Source organism: Globicephala melas, chromosome 9 (genome assembly GCF_963455315.2).
Source record: "Globicephala melas chromosome 9, mGloMel1.2, whole genome shotgun sequence".
NCBI lineage: Eukaryota > Metazoa > Chordata > Mammalia > Artiodactyla > Delphinidae > Globicephala > Globicephala melas.
In genome coordinates this window covers 41,936,514-41,961,412 of record NC_083322.1, presented here as the reverse complement: position 1 = coordinate 41,961,412, position 24,899 = coordinate 41,936,514, and the positions used below count along the sequence as shown (strand labels likewise).

Genomic DNA, 24,899 nt, shown 5'->3' with positions numbered 1-24,899 from the left:
ACAGAGTAACTATTGATGAGAAAGACCAGAATCTAGCAGAAAAGATCTTACACAACTAAAGATATAAAGAAAGAACCACAATGAGACAGGTAAGCGGGGCAGAGGTGTGGTAATAGTCAAGACTCATCATATACCCAGGTGGGTGACCCATAGATGGGAGGATAATTACAATTGCAGAGGTTCTCCCCAAAGAGTGAAGGATCAGAGCCCCACTTTGGGCTTGGGGTCCTATATCAGGAAGATGAGCCTCCAGGATATTCAGCTTTGAAGGCAAGCAGGGTTTACTTTTGGGAAAGACAGAGGGCGGTGGGAAAGAGAATCCACTCTTAAAGGGTGTACACAAAATCTCATACACTACAGGACCCAGGGTAGAAGCAGTAATCTGAAAGGAGCCTGGGTCAGACCTTCCTGCTGATCTTGGAAAGTCACCCAGAGAGGCAGGAGGCAACTGGAGCTCACCCTGGGGACGTAGATGCTGGTAGCAGCTATTCTGGGGAGCTTGTTCTACCACGTGGACACTGGTGCTGGTAAGTGCCATCGTGGAATTCTTCCTCTAGCTTATCAGCATGGGACCTGTCCCGACCCACCATCCTGTGAGTACCAGTACTGAGAAGACTCAGATCAAGCAGCTAGCCTGACACAGCCCCATCCACCAGCAGGCCAACATCAGCTTTGCTACACCCTGGAACCTATAGCCAGGTGCCTCATGATCTGGCCCCACCCACCACTGGCCAGTAGCCTCCACACAAGGTAGGGCCTGGCAACGAACAGGACTGGGGGCCAGCCACATCTACCTGACCATCCATAGTTCTCAGCCTGCCACAACAGAAGGGCCTGCGCAGCTGACACAGGGGGCAACCCTAGAGCATATAGCTCTGGTGACCAGAGGGGAGTACACTTCTGGAACCCACAGGATGTCTCCTACAGAAGGTCACTTCACCAAGATTGGGAAGTGTAACCAAACTACCAAATACATAGAAATAATAACGGCAAATTAGGCAAAATGAGATGACAGAGAAATATGTTCCAAAGGAAAAAGATAAAAACCCTGGAAGAAGAATTAAGTGCAGTAGAGATAAGTAATTTCAAATAAAAAGTTCATGGTAATGATCACAAAGATGCTCAAAGAACTTGGGAGAAAAATGGATGAACACAGTGAGAAGTTTAACAACGAGATAGGAAATATAAAGAACCACCAAACAGCTGAATAATACAATAAGTGAAATAAAAAAAAATATACTACAAGGAATCAACAGTAGATTAGATGATGCAGAGGAATGGATCAGTGAACTGGAAGACAGAGCTGTGGATGTCACTGATGCTGAACAGAAAAAAAGAAAAAAAAATTACTGAGGACAGTTTAAGAGACCTCTGAGACAACATCAAGCATACTAACATTCTCATTTTAGGGGTCCCAGAAGGAGGAGAGAGAGAAAAAGGGGCAGAGAACATATGTGAAGACACAATAGCTGAAAATTTCCCTAACCTGTGAAAGGAAACAGACTTCCAGGTACACAGAGAGTCCCAAACAGGATTAACCTGAAAGGTCCACACCAAGACACACTGTAATTAGAATGACAAAAATCAAACATAAAGAGAGATTCTTAAAAGCAGCAAGGGAAAAGCAACAAGTTACCTACAGGTTTTGAGCTATTATGAATAAAACTGCTCTGACACTCTTTCTAGAGAGATGGGGTTTTTTTGTTTGTTTGTTTGTTTGTTTTGCGGTACGCGGGCCTCTCATTGTTGTGGCCTCTCCCCTTGCGGAGCACAGACTCCGGACACGCAGGCTCAGCGGCCATGGCTCACGGGCCCAGCCGCTCCGCGGCATGTGGGATCTTCCCGGACCGGGGCACGATCCCGTGTCCCCTGCATCAGCAGGCGGACTCTCAACCACTGCGCCACCAGGGAAGCCCTAGAGAGATGTTTTAATTTCTCTTATTTAAATTCTTTGGAATGGAACTGCTGAGTAATAAGGTAGATGTGTGCTTAAAATTTTTTAAGATTCCTCCAAATAGTTCTCCAAAGTGGTTGTATCATGTTCACTCCCCTTAGCAATGTCAGAGATTTACAATTATTCTGTATCCTCTCCAATGTATGGTATTTTAGTTTTAAAAATTGTATTTATCGGTCAGTCACACATTTTCTTTGGTGAATTATGTCTTTCCAAGTCTTTTGCCCATTTTCAATTGTACGGTCATTTTATTATTAATTTATAGAATTTCTTTTTTTTTTTTTTTTTTTTTTTGCGGTACGCGGGCCTCTCACTGTTGTGGCCTCTCCCGTTGCGGAGCACAGGCTCCGGACGCGCAGGCTCAGCGGCCATGGCTCACGGGCCCAGCCGCTCCGCGGCATGTGGGATCTTCCCGGACCGGGGCACGAACCCGCGTCCCCTGCATCGGCAGGCAGACTCCCAACCACTGCGCCACCAGGGAAGCCCCCTATAGAATTTCTTTATATGAACTATATTTATAAGTCCTTTATCAGATATATGCTTTCAAATATTTTCTTCTAGTCTGTGGCTTGCCTTATCATTTTCCTAATGTCTTTTTGGTGAAAATATTTCAATTTTGATATATACAATTTATTGATTTTTTAAATCGTTAGTACTCTGTGTTCTAAGAAATCTTTACAATTTTAGCTCTTACATTTAGTTCTATAATCCACATAAAGTTAATTTTTGTATATGGTGTAGTATGGGTCATGGTTTAATTTTTTTCTGTACATTATATCCAGTTAGATCAGCAATATTGTTAAAAGACCCCTTTTTCCATTCAAGTAAAAAATAGTGTTTTAAAATTTTCTTTGTGGTTTTTTTCCTTTGACCCATAAATTACCCATAAGTTTACTGCCTAATTTCCAAATATGCATGGATTTACTAGGTATCTGTTTATTATTGTTTTCTATTTTAATTCTGTATGATTTAAAACCTTTTAAACATATTGAAACCATTTTACAGCCCAGCATATGTTATCTCTTGGTGAACATTCCACATGCCCTTTAAAAGAATGTGTATTCCACAGCTGTTTCCTGTAGTGTTCAATAAATGTCAGTTGGGTCAGGTTATTTGATACTATTTGTTGTTCATCTCTTTTATATGCTTACTGACTTTTTATCTACTTTTCCTAGTAGGGGAAAAAAATGTTAACTTTTCCAACTATAATTAAAGCCTTGCTTATTTTTTCTTTTAGTTCTACACATTTTTATTTTTTGTGCTTTGAAGCTCTGTTTAGAGGTATGCATATTTAAAACTGTTAGATATTTTTGATGAATTAATCCTTTTGTCATCATAAAATGTCCATCTTTATTTGTGACAATATGCCCTGTTTTGAAGTATGTTTTGTCTTAAGCTTTAAATTAATATGATACGCATATACATTATGATATTTCTGTTTCTTCTTTTGCAAGATGCCGTTTCTTCCTATACATATTTATTAGATCTTAAAATTAGATACAAAAATTAGCTACTAAAATTTACGAACTTAGCTCTTCAAAATCTGTTATAGCCAATTCTTAATTATCCATAGGAGAAATGAAAATTCTTAATGCTAAAATTAATATAACTAAGGACTTCTTAAATCAAGGAGACTAAACAAAGGTCTCAAGATATCCATTACACATCTTAGAATTTTATGTATTATTAGAGATTCAAAATTTAGAAATGAAAAAATGTTAATTAGAAACGTTTTCTTATTATGTCCTTTTGAGTTACGTGAAACTTTTCTTATGAGTCTTATAAATCCAATGTAAATCAGCTGTAGTAGCAGAATGCTAATATCTCACTTGGTTGTAAATTCAAATCTGTATTTCAGACATCTAATAAAAGTTATCAAAAAAATTTAAAGATTATGGAAAAAAGCTACATTTAAGATGTTAAATTAAAATGAAAAAATTAGGATAGCAAAATATACTATACTTTAAAAAAAATTACATTATGCTTAAACAATAGTATAATTTTAATTTCCTACATGAAATAATTTTAAATAAAATACCAGCGCAACAATTTAATGGAATTAATTTAAAATAAAAATTTTTAAAGAATCAGGACTGCTGTAATAAAGTAAAACATTTGTTGTTTTAAAATATACCATATCATATACCACAGGACTCATACTCACTTAGTTCTTACAACACACCACGCCTCTTCTAAAATGTAGTAATTCACATGTAACTCCACCAACTTATCTCTCACTTCTTTTGCAGATTTTCGACTATATGCAGAATAAACTATTTTTGTCCGAGCTCTTTAAATTCAAACAAGTTAAAAAATTTTTAAATAAATGATAATAGATTTGTTACCAAATTAAAACCTCAATGCTTACTGGATGGAGCATTGATTATATATGACCCCAAATAGCATGAATTATTTTGGGAATAGCAATTGCCACATATCTATTTATATTTTGCATGTGCTTAAACTTACAGCAATTTGATTTTTGCAGGTACTGCTTATTAGTGTATAAACCAGTTTAGAGTCTAGAGGTAGGTAGCAGTATAATAGTTCAGAATATAAAATTTGCTTTGCATAATTCATAAAATAATTAATCTGGAACAAATTCAGATAGAGGCTAAATATAGTGAAAATATAGATTTCAGTAGATAATTTCATTCATAGAAACTCTGAAAAGCATATGAGTTGAAGCTGAATGTAGCAAATAGAACAATTAGACAGTGGGCATCTAGGGTAGTAGTCATGTAGAGAAAGCAACTTAACAGAAGCTTGAGAGACAGGGATGCTTACCAAAATATGGTACAACAGATGGTTTAGCCCTAAATGGGGTTTTTTATAAAATCCTGAACAAATTATCAATTATGCATTAGACTTTTCTTAGGATTTCAAGCATACAGAATGCCCAATCTCCACAACCAAACATAAAACTTTAAATAATTTAAAATATTACCTCTAACAATAAGCCAAAAATACATTAAAAGGAAATGATTACCCAATTACTAGAATGATTAAAATAATTTTTAAAAGTCAGTCATTTAAGGAAAACAAAACTTTCAGACCTCAGTGGAAGCTAGAGTTCCCATAATCAGCTAGGAAAAGAGCACCCCAAAGTTTCATAAAAGCATTTAATATAGCAAATTTCATGTACCTTTTCTATCTGTTAAAAAAGGCTAATCATTGGCCACAAGTAAGATGAAGAATGGTTTCTTAAACCAGGGAGAGGGGCTGTGGAATCTAGAACAGGGGTTGGCAAACTATGGCCATGAGCCAAATCTATCCCCACTCTTATTACTATTACTTAGGAGCTTCACTGGAACACACACCCACATAAACACACAGAGGCTAGTCATAAATGTGACATATTTTTCACTTTGAGAAAAACTGGGTGTTGCTTCTTTCAGTTTTCAGAGGTTTATTAAGGTTACTTTAAGTCAACAGGTACGTATTGTAAGTTCTGAATGGTTATTATTCTTTAACTTCTAGCACAAATATGAGGATAAGAGTGATTGTGTGTGTGTGTGTGCATGTGTGTATGAAAATTTCCCTATTCCTATGAGTCAGGAGAAGTCGTTAGTGTGTCTGGTTGAAGTATTCTATCAGTTGCCCACCTCAAGCCTGCATCCTCATAATGTGGGTGATTCACAATGGGGTGAAGAGTGGAGAGCTTGACACTTGCCATTGTAGGCATGGCACCAGCAAAAACAGCATCTGGAAAACAAGATTATATTCCTTAACAACATGTTTTAAAGAAAACCAAAAGTTACCTATCTGTAATATTTGAACCCAGATTAAGAAAGATGAAGTACATTTAAATAATAATCATTGGCAGCATTCTTTTTCTTCGCTTAATATTTACTGATGGTCTACACAATAGCCAACTTTCATTAAATGTTATCTTGGTGCCAGGAACTGCTAAATAATTTTACTAGGATTATAGAATTTAATTTGCACAGCTTTGAGGTGGGTTCTATGTATTCTTATTTTGTACATCAGGAAGCTGAGACACAGCAAAGTTAATTAAGTGACTTGCCCAAGACTGCACAGCTAGAAAGTATCAGGGCCTACCCTCTTAGCCACTTCACTACAGCATACTACCATGTTCAAGCGCTATACTAAGAGACAGCACTACAAAGACACACAGGACTGGAAAGAATTGTAAAATTTGATATCTTGTTCCAATAGTTTAAAGTTCTAGGAACTGGGAGACTATTATAAAGGGCAAGTCTTACGGTACATGTTTTAAAGTGACTTTTGTGGGTTGTGAACTGTAATCTTGAGAACTTTCCAGATGAAAGCATTGTTTTCTTCCCTCAGATCACCTTTAAATATTCATAAATAAGTTTTCTTAGTTTCTGTTTGACTTTATAAATGTATACATTTCATCAAACCATTTCATTACTTGTTAGTAGTACTTTCTGAAGTAATAGCTTGTATAAATGTATTGCCTTTTGGTTATAACTAGTCTTACACCAAAATCTACTGTCTGGCTTCAGTTTTAGTTCTGTCTCTTGGGAGACAAAAAGACCAAACGCTTACTTCCTGGCACTCGTGTACAATAAATGATTACATGATTAGCAAGGTTATCGTCATTTTTAATTAGCACAGTAAAATCACTAATAAGAACAAGGCATATTATTCAGATCTACTGTAAATAATTGAATGTTTACTTTCAAATGTAATTAAGCATTCTAAATGTAACTTTGGAGACTTCCCTGGTGGTGCAGTGGTTAGAAGTCTGCCTGCCAATGCGGGGGACCATGGGTTCGAGCCCTGGTCCGGGAAGATCCCACATGCCACAGAGTAACTAAGCCCGTGCGCCACGACTGCTGAGCCTGCGCTCTAGAGCCTGTGAGCCACAGCTGCTGAAGCCCACGTGCCTAGAGCCCATGCTCCGCAACAACAGAAGCCACTGCAATGAGAAGCCTGCGCACTGCAACGAAGAGTAGCCCCTGCTCACTGCAACTAGAAAAAGCCCACGTGCAGCAACAAAGACCCAATGCAGCCAAAAATAAATAAATAAATGGATACATTTATTTAAAAATAAATAAGTAAATAAATAAATATAACTTTGCATGAATATCTCTTTATATGCCTTAAATTTGAAAATACATAAATAAATTGAAGTAGATGTGTATTTATTATTGTAAGATTCAATAATTAATGATGAAAAGCTCTTAGGCTAGAGCAGTGGTTCTCAACCAGAAGTGATTTTGTTTCCTAGAGACACTGACAACTTCTGGAGATATATCTGGTTAGCACACTGTGGGGGGAGAGGGGCTACTGACATCTACGGGTAGAAGGAAGGAATGCTGCTCAATATGCTGCCAATGCACAGGGTAGCCCCAAATATCAACAGTGCCAAGCTTGAGAAACTCTGGGCTAGAAGGACCCAAAGCTCAGGGCCAGGGTCATCCAGAAGAAACTAGGTAAGCCTGTCCAGCAAGAACTGGAACCACTGAGAAGCAACCATCTATGAAACAGAGAGAAGAGGAGAGAGAATACTCCCCAAATGCTTCTTTCCTCTTGGGGGCAAAGTAAACATGAGTGTGACAGGGAAACAATAGGATCTTTTCTATAATATATTTAAATCTCCACTTAGCTTACCGCATGTATTAGAAAAAAATTATCCCTTTGACTTGACAGAGCCTCACTAATACATACATGACTTGGTAAGTGGACCACAGGCTGGATATCAGTTCCCACTTGTCCTCCCAACTGAGCACCTTTGTGCTGTGTACAAATTATACAACCTTACATGGTAGACCTGAATGTAAGCTCTAGTTCCACCTTTACTATAGAATTTAATAACCCATGTGGTAACCATGACAGGACTCATAATACAGCGATGAGAAAGATTGGTAAGATCAAAGAAGAGGCAAAAATGAGGTAGGAGTTTGTGAGAGTTGTCTCAGAAGGGTAAGTTGCCAAACATAGGCTCTCTCTGCCAAGAACCCAAGACAAACACTGGAACAAAGAAAGACACAAGCAAACATGGAAAGAGCAGGTATCTTTTAAAGCTTTGGAAAAACAGCTGTAAGTGGGGAGGGGCAAGGGAGAGTAAAGGGACTAGCTACCTTGTACAACTGTACTACAGGGAAAAAGTCAGTAAAATGTTAATTCAAAAATTCTGATTAAACTAACCTGGAAGCTCTAAGTGATGAGGCACTGTCACCTACACCCTTTGAAAGCCATAGGCCAAATATCTGAGTTGAAGTTCATAAGAGTTTACCTTAATGATAGCTAGTTAGTAAAATGACGACTACCAAATAAGAGATAAGAAGAAACTGGCTCAAGGAGTCACAGGATAAATTTAAATAAACCATAGTGAAGAACTTGTGCCAGAAAAAAATTATGAAACGTCAAAAATTGTCTAGGACAAGACTATAGGTTACTTACAGAAAATAATGTACAATATATTTATCCTCTGGAAAGGTATTTAAAAGTGAAATAAATATCAATCTGCTTGAGGTGGTTTTGGACAAAGATAGCAAGAAAAGAAGATAAGCTAAAAGAATATTTTAAAGTATTTAAAAATAGCATGTATACTCATCTTTTTGAGATGAATTAGTGAAGAAAACAGAATATCCAAGATTTTAACTCTTCTCCATGTGACTGGTCTTACAGACATGGAGCAGAGAGTAGGCACTGAATGGAAGTGAAGGGAGGGGTATTGTTAACCTCCCCAGTCAAAACTATCTTCTCCAGTGGCCTGTCACAAGGTGTGAAAGTTGTCATTAAAGGTTTTTTTTTTTTCTTTGAGGTGTCACTGTTATGGTTAAAATACAATAATCTCAGAGTTACAGCACATAACTTGTGGACAATCAATAACTCTTAAAGTCAGTTAAAATTCTTTTCGACAGGTACCTAGGAGGGGTTTAAAGATGACACAAAACCACCTTTTAAAAAGGTTTGATTTGGTGAACACTGCAATTACCATGCTCAAAATCTGTGAAGGTATGAATGCATATGTATTTTAAATTTTTATATATATACACACATACACATATATATGAAATGATAACTGTACAATATATGCAAATGTATAATGACATATAATAATAATGTGTGTGCGTGAGTGTGTGCTAGCTATACGTATAACCAAACAGCTACATACCCGGTCTGGTATTGTGTTTGATCCACTGTATCAGTTCTTCCTGGGGCAAATTATTAAATTCTCCTATTATGTTCCATTGATTATGGAGGTTTGTACAACCTTGTATTGACATCACTGTTAGAATGCCAAAGATAACATTCTCAAAACGAACTCTCCGAAAAAGCCAGCCAAAGAGCTGAAATGAAAGAAACCAATTATTTATAATTCTTATATGAAGGAGGCTATTGGGTCAATAATAAATTACCACCTTTCTACCTAAACCAAGGTGGATTACCATTTGATACTAACAATATACAGAATATAATAATCATCACCTATTGTTTAAAAACAGCAAATATTTTGGAATTGGAGTCCAGTTAAAAATGGAGCTTTCTGGGCTTCCCCGGTGGCACAGCGGTTGGGAGTCCGCCTGCCAATGCAGGGGACACGGGTTCGTGCCCCAGTCCGGGAAGATCCCACATGCCACAGAGCGGCTGGGCCCGTGAGCCATGGCCGCTGAGCCTGCGCGTCCGGAGCCTCTGCTCTGCAACAGGAGAGGCCACAACAGTGAGAGGCCCGCGTACCGCTAAAAAAAAAAAAAAAAAAAAAGAGCTTTCTTTCCTCTTAGAAGAAATAAAGAAGGAATACCTGATCCTTCTGGTACTGATTTACTACCAGGAATTAAGATTAGCAAATCACAATTCTGAAACATCCTGGAACTAAATCCATAACATCTGGCTGCCTTTTATGGACATCTTGAATAACTAGGGAAACCTCATTAGTACTGACAAGTATATTCCTCTCAGGAATATAAGCATTATGATATTCTAAGGCAAGACACTTACAATCAAAACTAAATAAGGTGTCTCTAGAAGTAACTTGGTCCCAAAATTCTAGCTACTTTGTCTAGCTCTTTTGCATACAGTAACAGAACCCCAGAATTGACAATTTTCCCCCACGAATTATCCAAGCCCAACAAGACAACACTAGAGCAATTACGCTGCGTCTTCTCTAGTATTACAAGAGCACTTGAGGATAGTTTTGACGGGCCAAGAATCTCTTACACTGACCTGAACTTCAAAAAACTATATTTGTGGAGAGGATACTAATAGAGGGGAAAGTCATAGAATTATCAGCTAAAATCTAGGAATAATTTTCAAAGCTACCTGAATTTACTTTTCTTACTCTATAATGAATCATGAACTAACATTTTACATCATTTAAGATAAAAACACCTAGTGTTTTTATGTTTTGGATTACTCAGCAAAGCCATGGTAACTACACCGTAGTTGCTGTAGTGTTATAGTGTAGTTATACAAGAATGAATACCTTACCCGCCGAGAGCATATCAAGGAAGCCATAACACACATGTGAGGTGTCAAAAAGAGCTTCAGCCTCATAATTAAAATGGCAAGGGAAGCAAATGCAAACAACTGCAATATGTGAAAAATTAGCTATAAAAACACAAAACAAAATTACATTTTCACTTTATATGTTTTTAATTAATATATGTAAAATAAAGTATATTAAAACTATTATTCACTAGGACAAGGATCTTTTAAGTTATTAATAAGTCTACTAATATTTATTCATTCATTCAACAAAGATTTATCAAATGCCTGCTATATGCCAGGTGCTGTTCTGGATGCTTTGGATATAGTAGTGAACAAAACAACACTGAGCAATTCCTGTCCTATGAGGCTCACATTTTAGTACATTTACTAAGGAGAGACAAAATAAATAGACATAGCAAATAACAAAATCTATCATACAGTCTATCAGAAAGTGGTAGGTGCAATGGAAAGGGAAGCAGAGCCAGGAAAGGAGACTGAAGTGCAGGGTGTGGTGTGAGACCACAGGCAGGAGAAGTTGCAAGTGTAATTAGGATCATCAGAGTGGGCCTCTTCAAAGAGGTGGCATTTGAGCAAGGACCTACACCAAGTGAGAAAGGGAGTCACAGAGACATAAAAATATGGGATGCTTCACAAATTTGTGTCATTTAGTCAGCAACAAAAATCATAACACAAACTAGATTATTTTAGAAGTAGTGGAATTGTATCAATACTTGTACTAATTAGTAGGACACCCCATTTTAAGATGGGGTTCCTCTGAGCAAAGGTTTCAAACAAAACTTTTCTAACAGACATATTCATAAAATTTCAACAAACTCCTCACTAGAAAAATGGACAAAGAATTAATACAACCAAAAGTAAGCACAACTAAATATTCATGTTCTAATTCACTAATATTCAAACAAATTAAATAGTAAAGATAATATTTTCACCTATAAAATTGACAAATATTAAATTAATAGAGTGTTAGAGAGTATGCCATGAAACACACCGAAATAATTGGTATATTTCTGTAATTTAGTAATATTTATCAAGACCCTAGAAAAGAGCCAGCTCCTTTGACTAAAATTTTGGTTCTAGGAATTTAACTTAAGAGAATAATCAAAACACAAAAATGCTTCTACAAAGATGATCGCTGAAATGAATTTTTCACAGCAAAAACAGAAACAACCTAAGTGACCAATATAGAGGACTAAGTAAATTATTGCATTTTCACATGTATACAACCATTAAAAGATTACATACTGGAAGATTATTTAATGGCATGGAAAAGTTTTCAGAATATAAAACTCTATACTATAATAATATTAATTCTATGAAAACCATCTATGTGTGTATATACATGCACAGGGGGAAAAGGCTGTAAGAGAATATACCTAAAAAGTTAACAGAAATTATTTCTGAATGGTGATTTTTCTCATTTTTCAAATTTTAAAGACACGTGCTATTCTTATAATCAGAAATATATAATTTATATTTAAAACAGAATGGCAAAAACTGTACCTAAAGTTATCTTTTTTCCTTTTCTAAATGATATTTGAAATGGAAAATCTGTTAATTTTTTAAATAATTCTTGAACCCAGAGTTGGAATGTGGAACATTTATTTCAAAATCAATCCTTCATTTTTCTTTAGTCAAACTCACCTTTGGACAAAATTAGGAACATGTTTTGGAGAGAAGACAAGACATCAACACACTTCATCCTCAAATAGGTCCTTTTGTTTAGGACCGCTAAATCACAGATTGATAGGTTATGTGAGCCATCTACTTTAATCATCTATCCAAAACAGGGATCACTTCTATAAATCTATCAACTGAATATTCACTATTTCCTGAAAAGGAATATGCCATAGGAGTACCTATTACAAAGACGGATAGCTGTATATGTTAGAAAATCTTTTCTAAAACAGAACTAATGTTTTCCTGCAACTTCCACACCTCTGGAACTGCACAAAACTGGCCTAAACCCATTTGTGCATGACAGTTCTCGATTATCTAAATACTGTAATTATGACTTTGCATTATTCCCACCTTCAACCTTAGAAAGCTTTCTATCTTTAGAGTAAATATTCAGAAAAATTCAATTATTAGTTGTGTGTTGTCATAATTCTGGTTGCCCTGCTCTGAATGTGGTACAGATTGTCCATCATCTTCTTAAAATGTGGCATCTAGAAACAGACCATAATAGATAACGGATAATCGATACAAATACACATCTGAATTCTCCCAGTATTCCTTCCTTTGGTTATTTTGAGCCACAGGATGACACTATCATTTCCTCCCCTAACTTCTGTTACTTCTACTTTAGTAACAATTTCTCACATGACCAAAATCAAATCCAAGGTAGTAATACTCCTTGACTTTCCTCTATCATCTAAAGGCTGAAGGAAGGACTGTTTTCATATGGAGACTTGAAAGATCCCCACCATTACCTTGTCTTCCCTGAATGATGCTTTTTGTGGCTGGATGACACAGAACAGCTATCCCAAATGGCATCACTTACGTTTGTTTTCTATTCTCACCCAAATGCTCCTAAGCATTCACTTACCCTCAGGCTACGATTTTCCATAAAGCTCTTTTGCCATAGTTATTTTATCTTCCATTCTGTAAGACAGCCTTCTTTTTAACTACCAAGTGGAGGACAGAAGGCTACAGTCAAAAAGTATAGTACAAAAATCACTATTGTATGTATGCCATTGTCAATCTGGTACCTCTTGCCATATAAAAATTACTAGGAAAATTCTCACAACATTTTTTAGAGGCTGGAAGGAAGGAAGAGAAGCTCAGGGAACTGTTTACTACTCATCTTTGGAATAAGTGAGCCCAACTGGGTAAAATGTGAGGTAGCAGCTACCGAGCAGAAAGAAAGCAAGGACTAACTAAAGCCAGTCCAAATAGCGAGTTGTTCCTGTCAAAATTACCTCACATGACAGTGTGAAGATATCTTGAGAACATGCTAAAGAGATGCCCTTCACTGGCACAGTTAACAGGGAGCAGAATATTAGATCTGAAATTTTGATCCAGAAGGCACACTAACTGTAAAAGTGGATATTTACACAATGCTTAACTTAGACTAGGCATTATTGTAAGGACCTTTCATGTAACTCATATAATCCCATAGCAACCATACGAAGATAAGTACTATTATGATTGTTGTTGTTTTTGTTGTTCCCCAAAAGATGTAAAATAACTTAGCCAATATCACATGCTGAGTAAGTGGAATAACAAAGATCTGAGTCCAGTCTAGCTTCTGAGTCATTGTCTTTAACTACTACCCTATACTTTCTCTCCAAACAATAAACTATTCAACAACATAGTTCTATTAGTCTGTGAATACAGAAGTGTACAGATTCCCAAAATATGTCACTCAATATCAGTTTCTCAAAAGAAGTAATTCTTCCCCCAAATTCCTTATCATTTCACTTCTTCAACTGAATAGCTCTATATAAGTTCAGATGCCTTCAGCTGTATGTCACAGAAAGCTCTTTGGCTGTAAGTAATAGGAAAACCTTGTTTATAATAGAAAACACAAACTAAACAGACTTCAAATATAAAGGATCTAATATAAACTAATCACGTAATATAATAAACTAGGGATTAGAAAAAATTGAAGGCTGATGCACGACTTTCTGTCATGGACAAAATGAGATATGAGTGGGTCAAAAGAATATTCAGGAGTGAATACTCTGAATGTTCTCTCTCCCTAGCCAATCTTCTCACCAGTTCTTCATAGTATTAGGACATTCTGGGACTAAATATTTTTCCTAAATCTCTTTCCTTTCTTTTCTTCCCTGTGAATTACTAGGTACTCCTTCACTAATTTCTAAGCCCATAACATAGAAAAGTTGGCTAAAAGAAACAAATCTGATGTAATAAATAAAACACAAATACATTAAATTATGAGGAAAAATCACAACAGTATCCATTAATCTAACAAACTTTAATAATCAATATCATACCAGTAGGGGTTAATTTAGTGAGTTGAGGTTTGCAGACTATCCCTGATTCAGAGGGTTAGCACAAAGCGAGGAATTTAGAACTTACCCCCAGTGAAAAAATTATCCTCAGGGATCCTCACCTAATTTTGAAACAAGCTGGAATGTACAATCTTTGGCTATCATATCACATTCAGAGTGAATCAGGGTTTGTGCCTCTCACACCCTATCATCCCTAAGGTGAAAACAGTCCCATCCCAAACCAAACAGATATTTATCAAGTGTGAGTCACAAGTGGAAGTGGGATTAGGAGCCACTTCATTGCTACTGCCCAGAAATCTATCATCTCCTTCCATAAGACCTACTATTTTTAGAAATTTAAATCTCTAATCTGCCTATACATCAGGAGTTTAGCATACCCTCTTTAGTTTGAAAAAATTAAGAGATTTGCTATCACTGTCTTTTCGGTCAGCTTGACTTCTTACTGCCTTTTAAAAAACCATCTTCTTTACTGCCAACAGACTTAAAGATCTGACCATACCATCTCCAACTTAACAACAAAGTCCAGAATGAAGCCCAGCTGCTTTGCACACAAAGGCATCATACTCTGAACGCTGCTTTCTTTTCCCATCTTCTTGTCTTTTTTATGCATCAGCAACACTGATTTGCCTGTAGCTCTGGATAAATTTACTACCTTCTGTCTTCTTTGCACATGTGCATCCTTTGACTTTGGTAAACTCTTCCTGTATAGTCATCTGAAAAGCCTTTCCCTAACTACCCCATCCCTTCCAAACACAGATTTAATCACTTCTTCTTCCGTACTACTTTTGTATCTTCCTTTGTCATTGCACATATAATTATGTGGTCACATTTTTTTCCCTCTACTATACCTTAAATTCCATAAAAGCAGAAACCTGGTGTATAGTAGGCACATAATAAAGACTGAACTGATAAGTATGCAGAATTAATAGAAAAAAGAAAAATGGGCAAAACAAGGACAAATGGAGAAATGAAAGAAAATGAGAAGGTAGCAAACTATATGAGAAAGAGAGGCAGAAACTTAAGGAATACTATATTTCTAAAAAGAGGTGGGTTTTAAATATTGTATGATAAAATATGAAGTACGAATGTGTACTAGTAAGTAAAGCTGGATAATGTGACATGCCTAATTTACATAAACGCAGTTCACATTAGGTGGTATCAGAGTGAATGGCCAACAGCATGGATTTTGCTGCTACACTGCCTGGGTTCATAGTCCTTGGCTCTATAGAGCTAAGGCCACTTTAGCTTTGTGACCTTAGGCAAGTTATCAATACTTAACCTCTCTATGCCACAGTTTTTTTCATCTGTAAAATAAAAAAATAATAGTACTTACCGTCAATGGGTTGCTGTGAGAATGAAATTATCAAATAACTTCCCCCAAAATGCCCTGCACATAGGAAGCAGTAAGTGCTGACTACTCCTCTGAGAGCACTGGAAATGGATTGCTAGTGGTTAAATGCAAGATTTACTGCAAATTAGCTATGAGACTTTAGGTAAACTACTTAATTTCTCTAGGTCTCTAGTCCTTGGCAGAGATCCCTTTGCTCTCTTTCCTACACACACAGCAAAACTCCATTTCCCAGCCTCCCTGGCAGTCAGGTGTGGCCATGTGCCTGAGTTCTGGCTGTGAGAAGGAAGTGATGTGCATCTATCTTTTCCAGCCTTACAAAGCCTCCAGTGCACAATCTTCCATGTTCTTTCTCCTTTGCTGCCTTGTACACATCAAGCCTGAACACCACATATTGAAGATGGCAGAGCCATAGATGGAAGGAGTCTGGGTCCCTCAAATACTGCTTGTTGGAGAACTACCTGCTAATCAGGAACTCCGGTTTTAACCTTATGTGAGCAAAGAATTAAATTTCTACTGATTTAAGTCATTTTAATGTTAGTGTTTATCTCTGTAACATCTAATATCATTTAATTAACATAATTTTCTTATTTGCAAAGTGGGAATAATATTATTATGAGAATCAAAACAGTACAGTACATGGCACATAGTAACTATTTAAAAAATATTAGTTATCATCATAAGCTATTCCTATTAAGTTCAAATTCAGTTGCCCTCTCTTGTAAATTTGACCTGCCACTTAAGACTCAAAGTTCTATTATTTAGGAAATTGTATTTCTAGCCCATGATGATCTTTCTCTTGTATGTCACAAAATAATTTAGCACCATAAGAAAGGCTATGTTGTTTTGCTCTCCATTGAAAAATTAGACATTTCTGAGAGCAGGAACATCGCTATACCATCTGTTGTATCCTATAACACGGCTAAGCTTGTAACTGGTTGACCATCAGGTCTGTGTGTGGCAAAAACCCACCAGTTACAGGGCCACGGGTACCTACCCTGATGGCTTGTAGCTGATTAGCTCAGCGGGTTAGAAATTAATGTTTGTTATTGTTGAATGAATGAAGGAAGGTAATTTAATTTAATTATACTCTGTGGTCATAAATCAGCCTTCTGGCTGTCAAGTCCTTACTACTGTTCAAAACTGAGAGCAGATTAAAAAGTGGGAAGGATGAGCAGAAATTTATTACCAGTGCTGAAGCACTTAAGCACTGATGTTGGTGTATCAACAGCAGAGTTATACCTTTGTGAATTATCCTTGAACTAAAATATAATACACAAATCTAGCAGAGATTAAAAAGAAAGTTTTACCTCACCACGTTCAAGGAGATGTTTTCTGGAATAAAACAAAAATATTCTCTATTTACTGACTGTCCATTATACTATGATTACATCAAAATGAACTTCCATTTATTTGTTCTTATATTTTAAATAAATAAATATATAAATAAATAAAGCTATCAGATAATATTACTAAAAATTATGGCAATTTAAAAGGCATGATTTATAGTCATTCTATTTAAAGTATATCAAAATGCTGTTCTTTGGTTAACATAAAATGGGTTTTACTGATTGCTGAAAACTGTATCTCTGGAGACATAAATGAACAAAAAGAATATCTATTAAATATTCAACCATATACAGAATATATAATGCTTTATATAAGCACTGCTGTGACTTTTGAGTTGTTTTTATTTTTCACAATTACTAACATGAACATCCTTGTACTTAAAACTCTGTGAGCATCTCTGAGTATTTCCTTAGGATAAATTTCTAGAATAAAAGTTACTAGGTAAAGCTTATAAATATTTTTAGTTCCACAAAAGTTGTCTAACAAATTTTCTAAATATTTATGTCTAAAAATTTACTAAATTTTTATGGCATACCTACTGTGTTCCAGGCACTGTGCAGTGAGCACAGTGTGAACAGAATAGATACTGTTCTTATCCTCATAGAGTTTATGTTAGATCCAGACAAGAGATACAAGACTACTTATTTTATTGCCCATTGTAAAGACTGAATATTTCAGTCTTTGCAGGATGAGAGGCCTTCTCATATGGATTTTTGGGTTGGAGAGAGAAGTAAGACAGTATAAATAAGAAAGTAAGAAGTATAAGGAAGTTCAGGGGCACTCACAGATCCAGAGATTTTTTAAGAAGAGTAGTGGAGGGAAGGCCTCTTAGAATAGTAGTGAAATCACCAAATTATTTTTCCAACCTTGCAAGTCCTTCCTGAGTTTATGCAGTCAAGGGTGGAGGTGGGGGTGAATGGATGGGTTCCCACATGTCCTGAAATCTGCCAGTCACAACAGACTCTTATAGTGAGCTACTGCATGAAGGGAGAGGCCTGGTAGGTAAGTATTATAATCACCAATGACCCCAACAATAAGTATGGATACAAATAAATCTAGTAACTAATTTAGAATATCAATATACAACCAAATCATGAGACACAAATAGGATGAAAGAAAAACATCAAGATAAATGAGCAAATGAACTGAACACTCGAGAAAGAGTTAATATAAGGAATAATAGTATTAAATGAAAATTCCAATTATTATCTTCACAGAAGTCTAAGAGGATTCTGCATCCATTCAATTAAAACAAGCTGCAGTAAAAAAGAGCTTTCAGAAATTATGAAAAAACATATTTGCCTAATTTAAAACCTTAGAAGAAGGTTGAATAGCAGAATTTACACAGCTGAAATTGGTCATTTTGAAGACCCAATCATAGAATTCTCTGAGAACATAAGAAAAAAAGAAATAAAAAATATGATAAAAGCAATAATATATGTTCAAAAAAGAGAGGCTAAAGCAAAAAAAAAAAAAAAAGAGAATAACTACCCCCTGAGCTAAAGAAAGATTTGAGTGTTCAGATTAAAATGCCCATGAATAAACATATAAATAACAGGGTAGAAATCTTATTTAGGGAACAATGGCTGAAACCTTGCTAACTCTGGGGAGATATGGACATCCAAGTAGAGGAGGCTCATACGTGACCTTTCCCAAATTCACTAGATACATTATAATAAAACTGTCAAAATCAAAGACAAAAACTGAACTTTGAAAACGCAAATCATCTCATATAAGGAAACCCCTGTAAGGCTATCAGCAGATTTCTCAAAGGAAACCTTGGAGGCCAGGAGAGAGTGGGATATTCTAAGTGCTCAAATAAAAAATCTGCCACCTAAGAATACTTTACCTAGCAAAGCTGTCCTTCAGATGAAGGTGAGAAAGACTTTCCCAGACAAACAAAAGCTGAGGGAGTTCATCATCACTAGACCTGCCTTATAAGAAATGCTAAAGGGAGTCCTTCAAGCTGAAACGAAAGAACGCTAATTAGTAACATGAACACACATCAAAGTACAAAACTTGCTAGTAAAAGTAACTACACAAATTCAGAATACGCTAATACTGTAGTAGTGGTGTGTAAATCACCTAACTCTAGTATAAAGACAAAAGACCAAAGCATTAAAAAATAAATGTAGCTACAGTAATTTATTAATGGATACACAATATAAGAAGATCCACATTGTGACATCAAAAGCATAAAATGGGGACAAGGGAAGTAAAAAGGCAGAATTTTTATATGCAATTGAAGTTAAGTTGTTATCAGCTTAAAATAGACTCAAAACTGTAAGATGTATTATGTAAGCCTCATGATAACCACAAAGTAAAAACCTATAGTAGATACACAGAAGATAGAGGAATCAAAGCATACCACTATGAAAAATCATGAAGTGATAAAGGAAGATAGCATGAGAGGAAGAAAGAAACTACAAAACAGAAAGAAAACAAGATGGCAAAAATAAGTCCTCATCTATCAATAATTACTTTAAGTATAAATTGATTAAATTCTCTAATCTAAAGATACAGAGTGGCTAAATGAATAAAAAAACAAGACCCAATTATAATGCCTATAAGAGTCTTATTTTAGCTTTAAGGATACACATGAAGTAAAAGTGAAGGGATGACAAAAGGTATTCCACACAAATGGAAATGAAAAGAAAGCAGGGGTAAATATATATATATATATATATAATATATTATATGTATATATAAAATCAGGTGAAACACACTAAGTTGAAAAATGTAACGAGACAAAGGAGAAAGTCACTATATAATGATAAAGGAGTCACTTCATCAAAAGGATATAACAATTCTAAATCTATATGCACCCAGCATTAAGACACTTAACTATATTAAGCAAATATTAATAGATAGGAGAGGAGAAATAGACAGCAGCACAATAATTCCAGGGGACTTAAGTACCCAATTTAACATTGGATAGATCATCCAGACAAAAAATCATTAAGGAAATGTTGGACTTGAACTACACTTTAGACTAACTGGACCTAAGCATACACACAGTGCATTCTATTCAACAGCAGCAGAGCACACATTCTCCTCAAGCACACATGGAACATTCTCCAGGATAAATCACATGTTAGGTCACAAAACGAGTTTTAACAAATTTAAGATTGAAATCATATCAAGTATTTTTTCTGCCCACAACAGTATGAAATTAGAAGTAGGAGAGCTGGAAAATTCACAAATATAATCCTGAACTATGAATGGGTTAAAGATGAAATCAAAAGGAAATCAAAAAGTATCTTGAAACAAATGAAAATAGAAACACAACATACCAAAATTTATGAGATGCAGCAAAAGCAATTCTAAGAGGGAAGTTTATAGCAATAAATGCCTACATTAAGAAAAAAGAGTTCAAATAAACAACTTAACTATACATCTCAAGGAACTAGAAGAAGAAGAACAAACTAAGCCCAAAATTAGAAGGAAGAAAATAAACATCAGAGAAGAAATAACTGAAATAGAAGAAATAATAGAAAAAAAATCAATGAAATTAAGAGGGTTTTTTTTTTTTTGGAAAAGATAAACAAAATTGACAAGCCTTTAATTGAACTGAGGAAAAAAAGACTCAAATAAAGAAAATCATAAATGCAAGAGAGGACATTACAACTAAATACAAAGAATCATAAGAAACTGTATAAACAATCATAAACCAGCATATTGGACAACCTGGAAGAAATGGATACTTTCCTAGAAACATACAATCTACCAGGACTGAATTGGAAGAAACAGAAACTCTGAACAGACTTAAAACTAGTAAGGAGATTGAATTAATAATCAAAAGTCTCCCAACAAAAAAACCTGCAAGACCAGATGGCTTCACTGGAGAATTCTATCAAACATTTAGACAAGAATTAATGCCAATCATTCTCAAACTCTTCCAAAAAATTTAAGAGAAAAGAAGACTTCCAAACTCATTTTACAAGGCTAGTATTACCTTGACATTGAAGTAAGACAAGGACAATAAAAATAAAAGAATATTGTAGGCCAATATCCCTGATGAATACAGATGCCAAAATCCTTAACAAATAGTAGAAACCAAATTCAACATCACATTAAAAGGATAATACACCATGATCAAGTGGGATTTATCTTTGCAATGTTAGGATGGTTCAACATATACAAATCAATAAATGTGAAACACTACATTAACAGAATGAAAGATAAAAATCATGTGCTCATCGCAATAGAGACAGGAAAAGCATTTGACAAAATCCAAAACCCCTTCATGATAAAAACAAAAAAAACTCTCAACAAATTAGGTATAGACAATACAATACAGGCAATATATGACAAGCTCACAGCTAACTTCACACTCAATGGTGAAAAGCTCAAAGTTTTTCCTCTAAGATCAGGAGCAAAACAAGGATGCCCACTCTTGCCATTTATCTTCAACACAGTACTAAAAGTCCTAGCCAGGGCAATAAGGCAAGAAAAAGAAACAAAAGGGATCAAAGTCAGAAAGGAAGAAATAAAATTGTCCATGTTTGCAGTACCTAGAAATAAATTTAACTGAGGAGGAGACAGACTTGTATACTGAAAACTGTAAGACACTGATGAAAGAAATTGAAGAAGACACAATTAAATGGAGAGATACCCTATGCGTTTGGTTTGGAAAAATTAATGTTGTTAAAATGTCCATACTACCCCAAGTGATCTACAGATTCAATTCAATCCCTAACAAAATTCCAATGACATTTGTCACATATATAGAAAGAACAATCTTTTTTTTTTTTTTTTGCATTGCAGTATGGGTAAGAATTGCTTTATGAAAATTCATTTACATATACATGAGTGTGCCTAAGAACAATCTTAAAATTCATAAACCACAAAAGACCCTGAATTTCCAAAATAATCTTGAGAAAAGCAGAACAAAGCTATAGGTATTACATTTCCTGATTTCAAACTATATTACAAAACTATAGTAGTCAAAACAGTGTGAGACTGGCATAAAAAAAGACACAAAGACCAATGGAACAGAAATAGAGAACCCAGAATTAAACCAATGCATAAACTGCCAATTTATCTTTGACAAAGGCACTAAGAACATGCACAGAGAAAGGACAGCATTTTCAATAAATAATGTTGGGAAAACTGGACAACCACATGCAAAAGAATGAAATTAACTCTTATCTTACACAACTCACCAAGATTGAGTAGAAATGGATGAAAGGCTTAAATTTAATACTTTAAACCATAAAACTACTATGAAAAAACAAAGGGGAAAAGCTTCTTGACAGTGGTCTTGGTAATAACTTTTTTGGACTTGACACCAAAAGCACAAGCAACAAAAGCAAAATTAAAAAAGGGTGACAATATCAATTTAAAAGCTTTTGCACAAAAAGGAAATAGAATGAAAAAGAAACCTACAGAATGGGGGAAAATATTTGCAAACTGTGTACCTGATAAGGGGTTAATATCTGAAGTATCTATATATAAGGAACTCATACAACTAAATGGCAAAACAACAAAAAAAATCTGATTTTAAAATGGCAAAAAACCTGAACATTTTTCCAAAGAATATACATAAATTGTCAATAAATTGTCAACAGGTACATGAAAATGTGCTCAACATCATTAACTACCAGGGAAATGCAATTCAAAACCACAATGAGATATCACCTCATGTCTATTAGAATGGCTATTATCAAAAAGAAAAGAGATAACAAATGTTGATGAAGATGTAGAGAAAAGGACTGTTGATGGGAATGTAAATTGGTATAACATTGTGTAAAACAGTATGTAGGTTCCTCAAAAAAATAAAATAGAACTACCATATGATCAAGCCATCCCACTGCTGGGAACACATCCAAAGGAATAAAAATCCATATCCTGAAGAGATATCTGTACTTTCTTGTCCATTGCAGCATTATTCATCATAGCCAAGATATGGAAACACCCTAAGTGTCTGCTGATGGATGAATGGTGTATTTCTAAAAGCACTGCTGTTGGTCCTTCTAAATCTTAGATCCACCACTTTTGGAACCCTCACCCTGTGAGAGAGTCACAGGATTCTCAAGGCACTTGTCTCCTGCTTCTTTTGACTTACAGCTTACAAAGGGAGAGATACTCCAATATCACAAAGGCATAATTGCGTCTATTAAAAATAACCATGTTTTGGGGAATGGGCTTAAAGGAGAGATGTGAGGTCAGAAACAGCCAACAAAGGGGAGCAGGAAAGAAAAGTACCTAAAATAATAGACCTAAAGAGTAGCACTGGTAGCCTTAGAAGTTGCCAGGAACCAGATCTTTTGGTGGAGTCACTGTCATTCATTAAGGTTATGTAATCATCTCTACTGTGCAGAAGAGAGTGGAGACTGCTAGACCAACAGAGAGGTGTGAACCATAGAGCATATGCAGAGGAAAAACCAGGGAGTTGAGAATTCTTGATAAGAAACCATAATAGAGATTGACCATGGATTCCAGGCTGTGTCAGAAAGCAAACCGGGAATGCTGATTAGATTACAGCAGTTGACATCTTGGCGCCTTGAGGCAGCTGAAGAACAAACAGATTTAGTGAGCGGGGAGAAGAGGAATGCAAGCATGTGGATACCAGGTGGGATTTCTTAAAAGGAGCAGTTTCAGGCAATGGCAAGGTCTGGGCTGTGACCACAGAAGCAGAATTGGCAGCATGCAGTTCACCCACTGTCTTCTTCAGGGAGCCTTGCAAATAAGACAGGCTTCTGTTAAGGACATTGTTTAGATTCCAAATTAAAAGTGCCTTATAGCCACCAAATATTAGAGTGTTATTGTGAAGGGATGTGGGGAGATGGCTTCAGGTCATATGCTTGATGGTCACCTGGCACCTTCCCTGAAGCACTTAAACCTGAATACAAAAAACTACTGACCTATATTATCTTAGGAGGTGTTCTATTTAAGAATAATTTCTACCATTATGCCATGAAGAAACTAAAATCACTGTCTCAATTCAAAATGTCATTCTGTTGCTGACATCCAATTCTTACAACCCTTGGTTATTTTTCAATCTTGGATGAAATGCCTGTCAAGATCTCCGTTGGCCTATTGCAAGATGATTTCCCATTGGTTGTTGGTTGATTTGTTTTTTCAGTCAACCAGAGGTTTGGCTGTGGGATTTAGCTGAAAACCCAGGGACTGATTTGGAGAAGTGAAGATAACAAGTAGGAACTGAAGTCCCAAGCACATGGCTGTGAAAGGCAGCAGAGTGAAGAGTTAAGATCACTGGCTCGGTAGTCAGATCTGGCATCAAACTCAATCTCCACCTGCCAGTTGAGTAGAAGAATCCCACTCTCAGTGTTGTCTTCTGTACTATGGGCTAATAATGTCTACTTTGCTGACTTTTTTTTACAAAGATTAGACAAGATCAATTATGTAAAGCACTAAACACAGTTCATTAAACTGTAACATTAGCATTAAAAAATAAAATAAAATAACCATGTTTTATTAGAGCAATCTTTTCACAGTGTACTCTTGGGAGACAAAAACCTTAACCATCACACCATGCAACCTGGAGATTTTACCTATTGGAAGAGACATCTCTAGAAGAACTCTCTTCAACCTTGCTGGAAGGACCCCTATCAGGTACTGCTAACCAACCCTTATGCCACCAGAATCCAAGGAACAGACTCTTGGATTCATGCGACACACCTAAAGAAAGTACAGAACCCTGACTGGACCTGCACATCATCTGGTGACTTGAAAGTAAAGATTTCCCAGAACTGACGTAGATGACATCTGATGAGACAGCTTTCCCAGGATACCCAGGCCAGGACTGTTGGAAGTTTGTCATCAAACTTTTAAGGATGACATAACACTTCAGATGATCACAGAT

At 35.8% G+C, this 24,899-nt stretch overlaps 1 protein-coding gene across 2 annotated transcripts in view; it reads right to left on the bottom strand.

The window, feature by feature from the left end:
• The window catches only part of DPY19L2 (dpy-19 like 2), an 89,486-nt gene that overhangs the window by 3,429 nt on the left and 61,158 nt on the right, over nucleotides 1–24,899 (bottom strand). The window contains exons 17-22 of one of the 2 annotated variants that reach the window (XM_060305423.1): nucleotides 17,032–17,056; nucleotides 10,379–10,498; nucleotides 9,066–9,240; nucleotides 5,560–5,659; nucleotides 4,119–4,244; nucleotides 1,487–1,563 (exon numbers count right to left, since the gene is read on the bottom strand). In XM_060305423.1, coding sequence (XP_060161406.1) covers nucleotides 1,487–1,563; nucleotides 4,119–4,244; nucleotides 5,560–5,659; nucleotides 9,066–9,240; nucleotides 10,379–10,498; nucleotides 17,032–17,056 — 623 coding nt within the window. The remainder of the gene's footprint in view (nucleotides 1–1,486; nucleotides 1,564–4,118; nucleotides 4,245–5,559; nucleotides 5,660–9,065; nucleotides 9,241–10,378; nucleotides 10,499–17,031; nucleotides 17,057–24,899) is intronic. The other variant, XM_030857528.2, reaches the window with a different exon arrangement.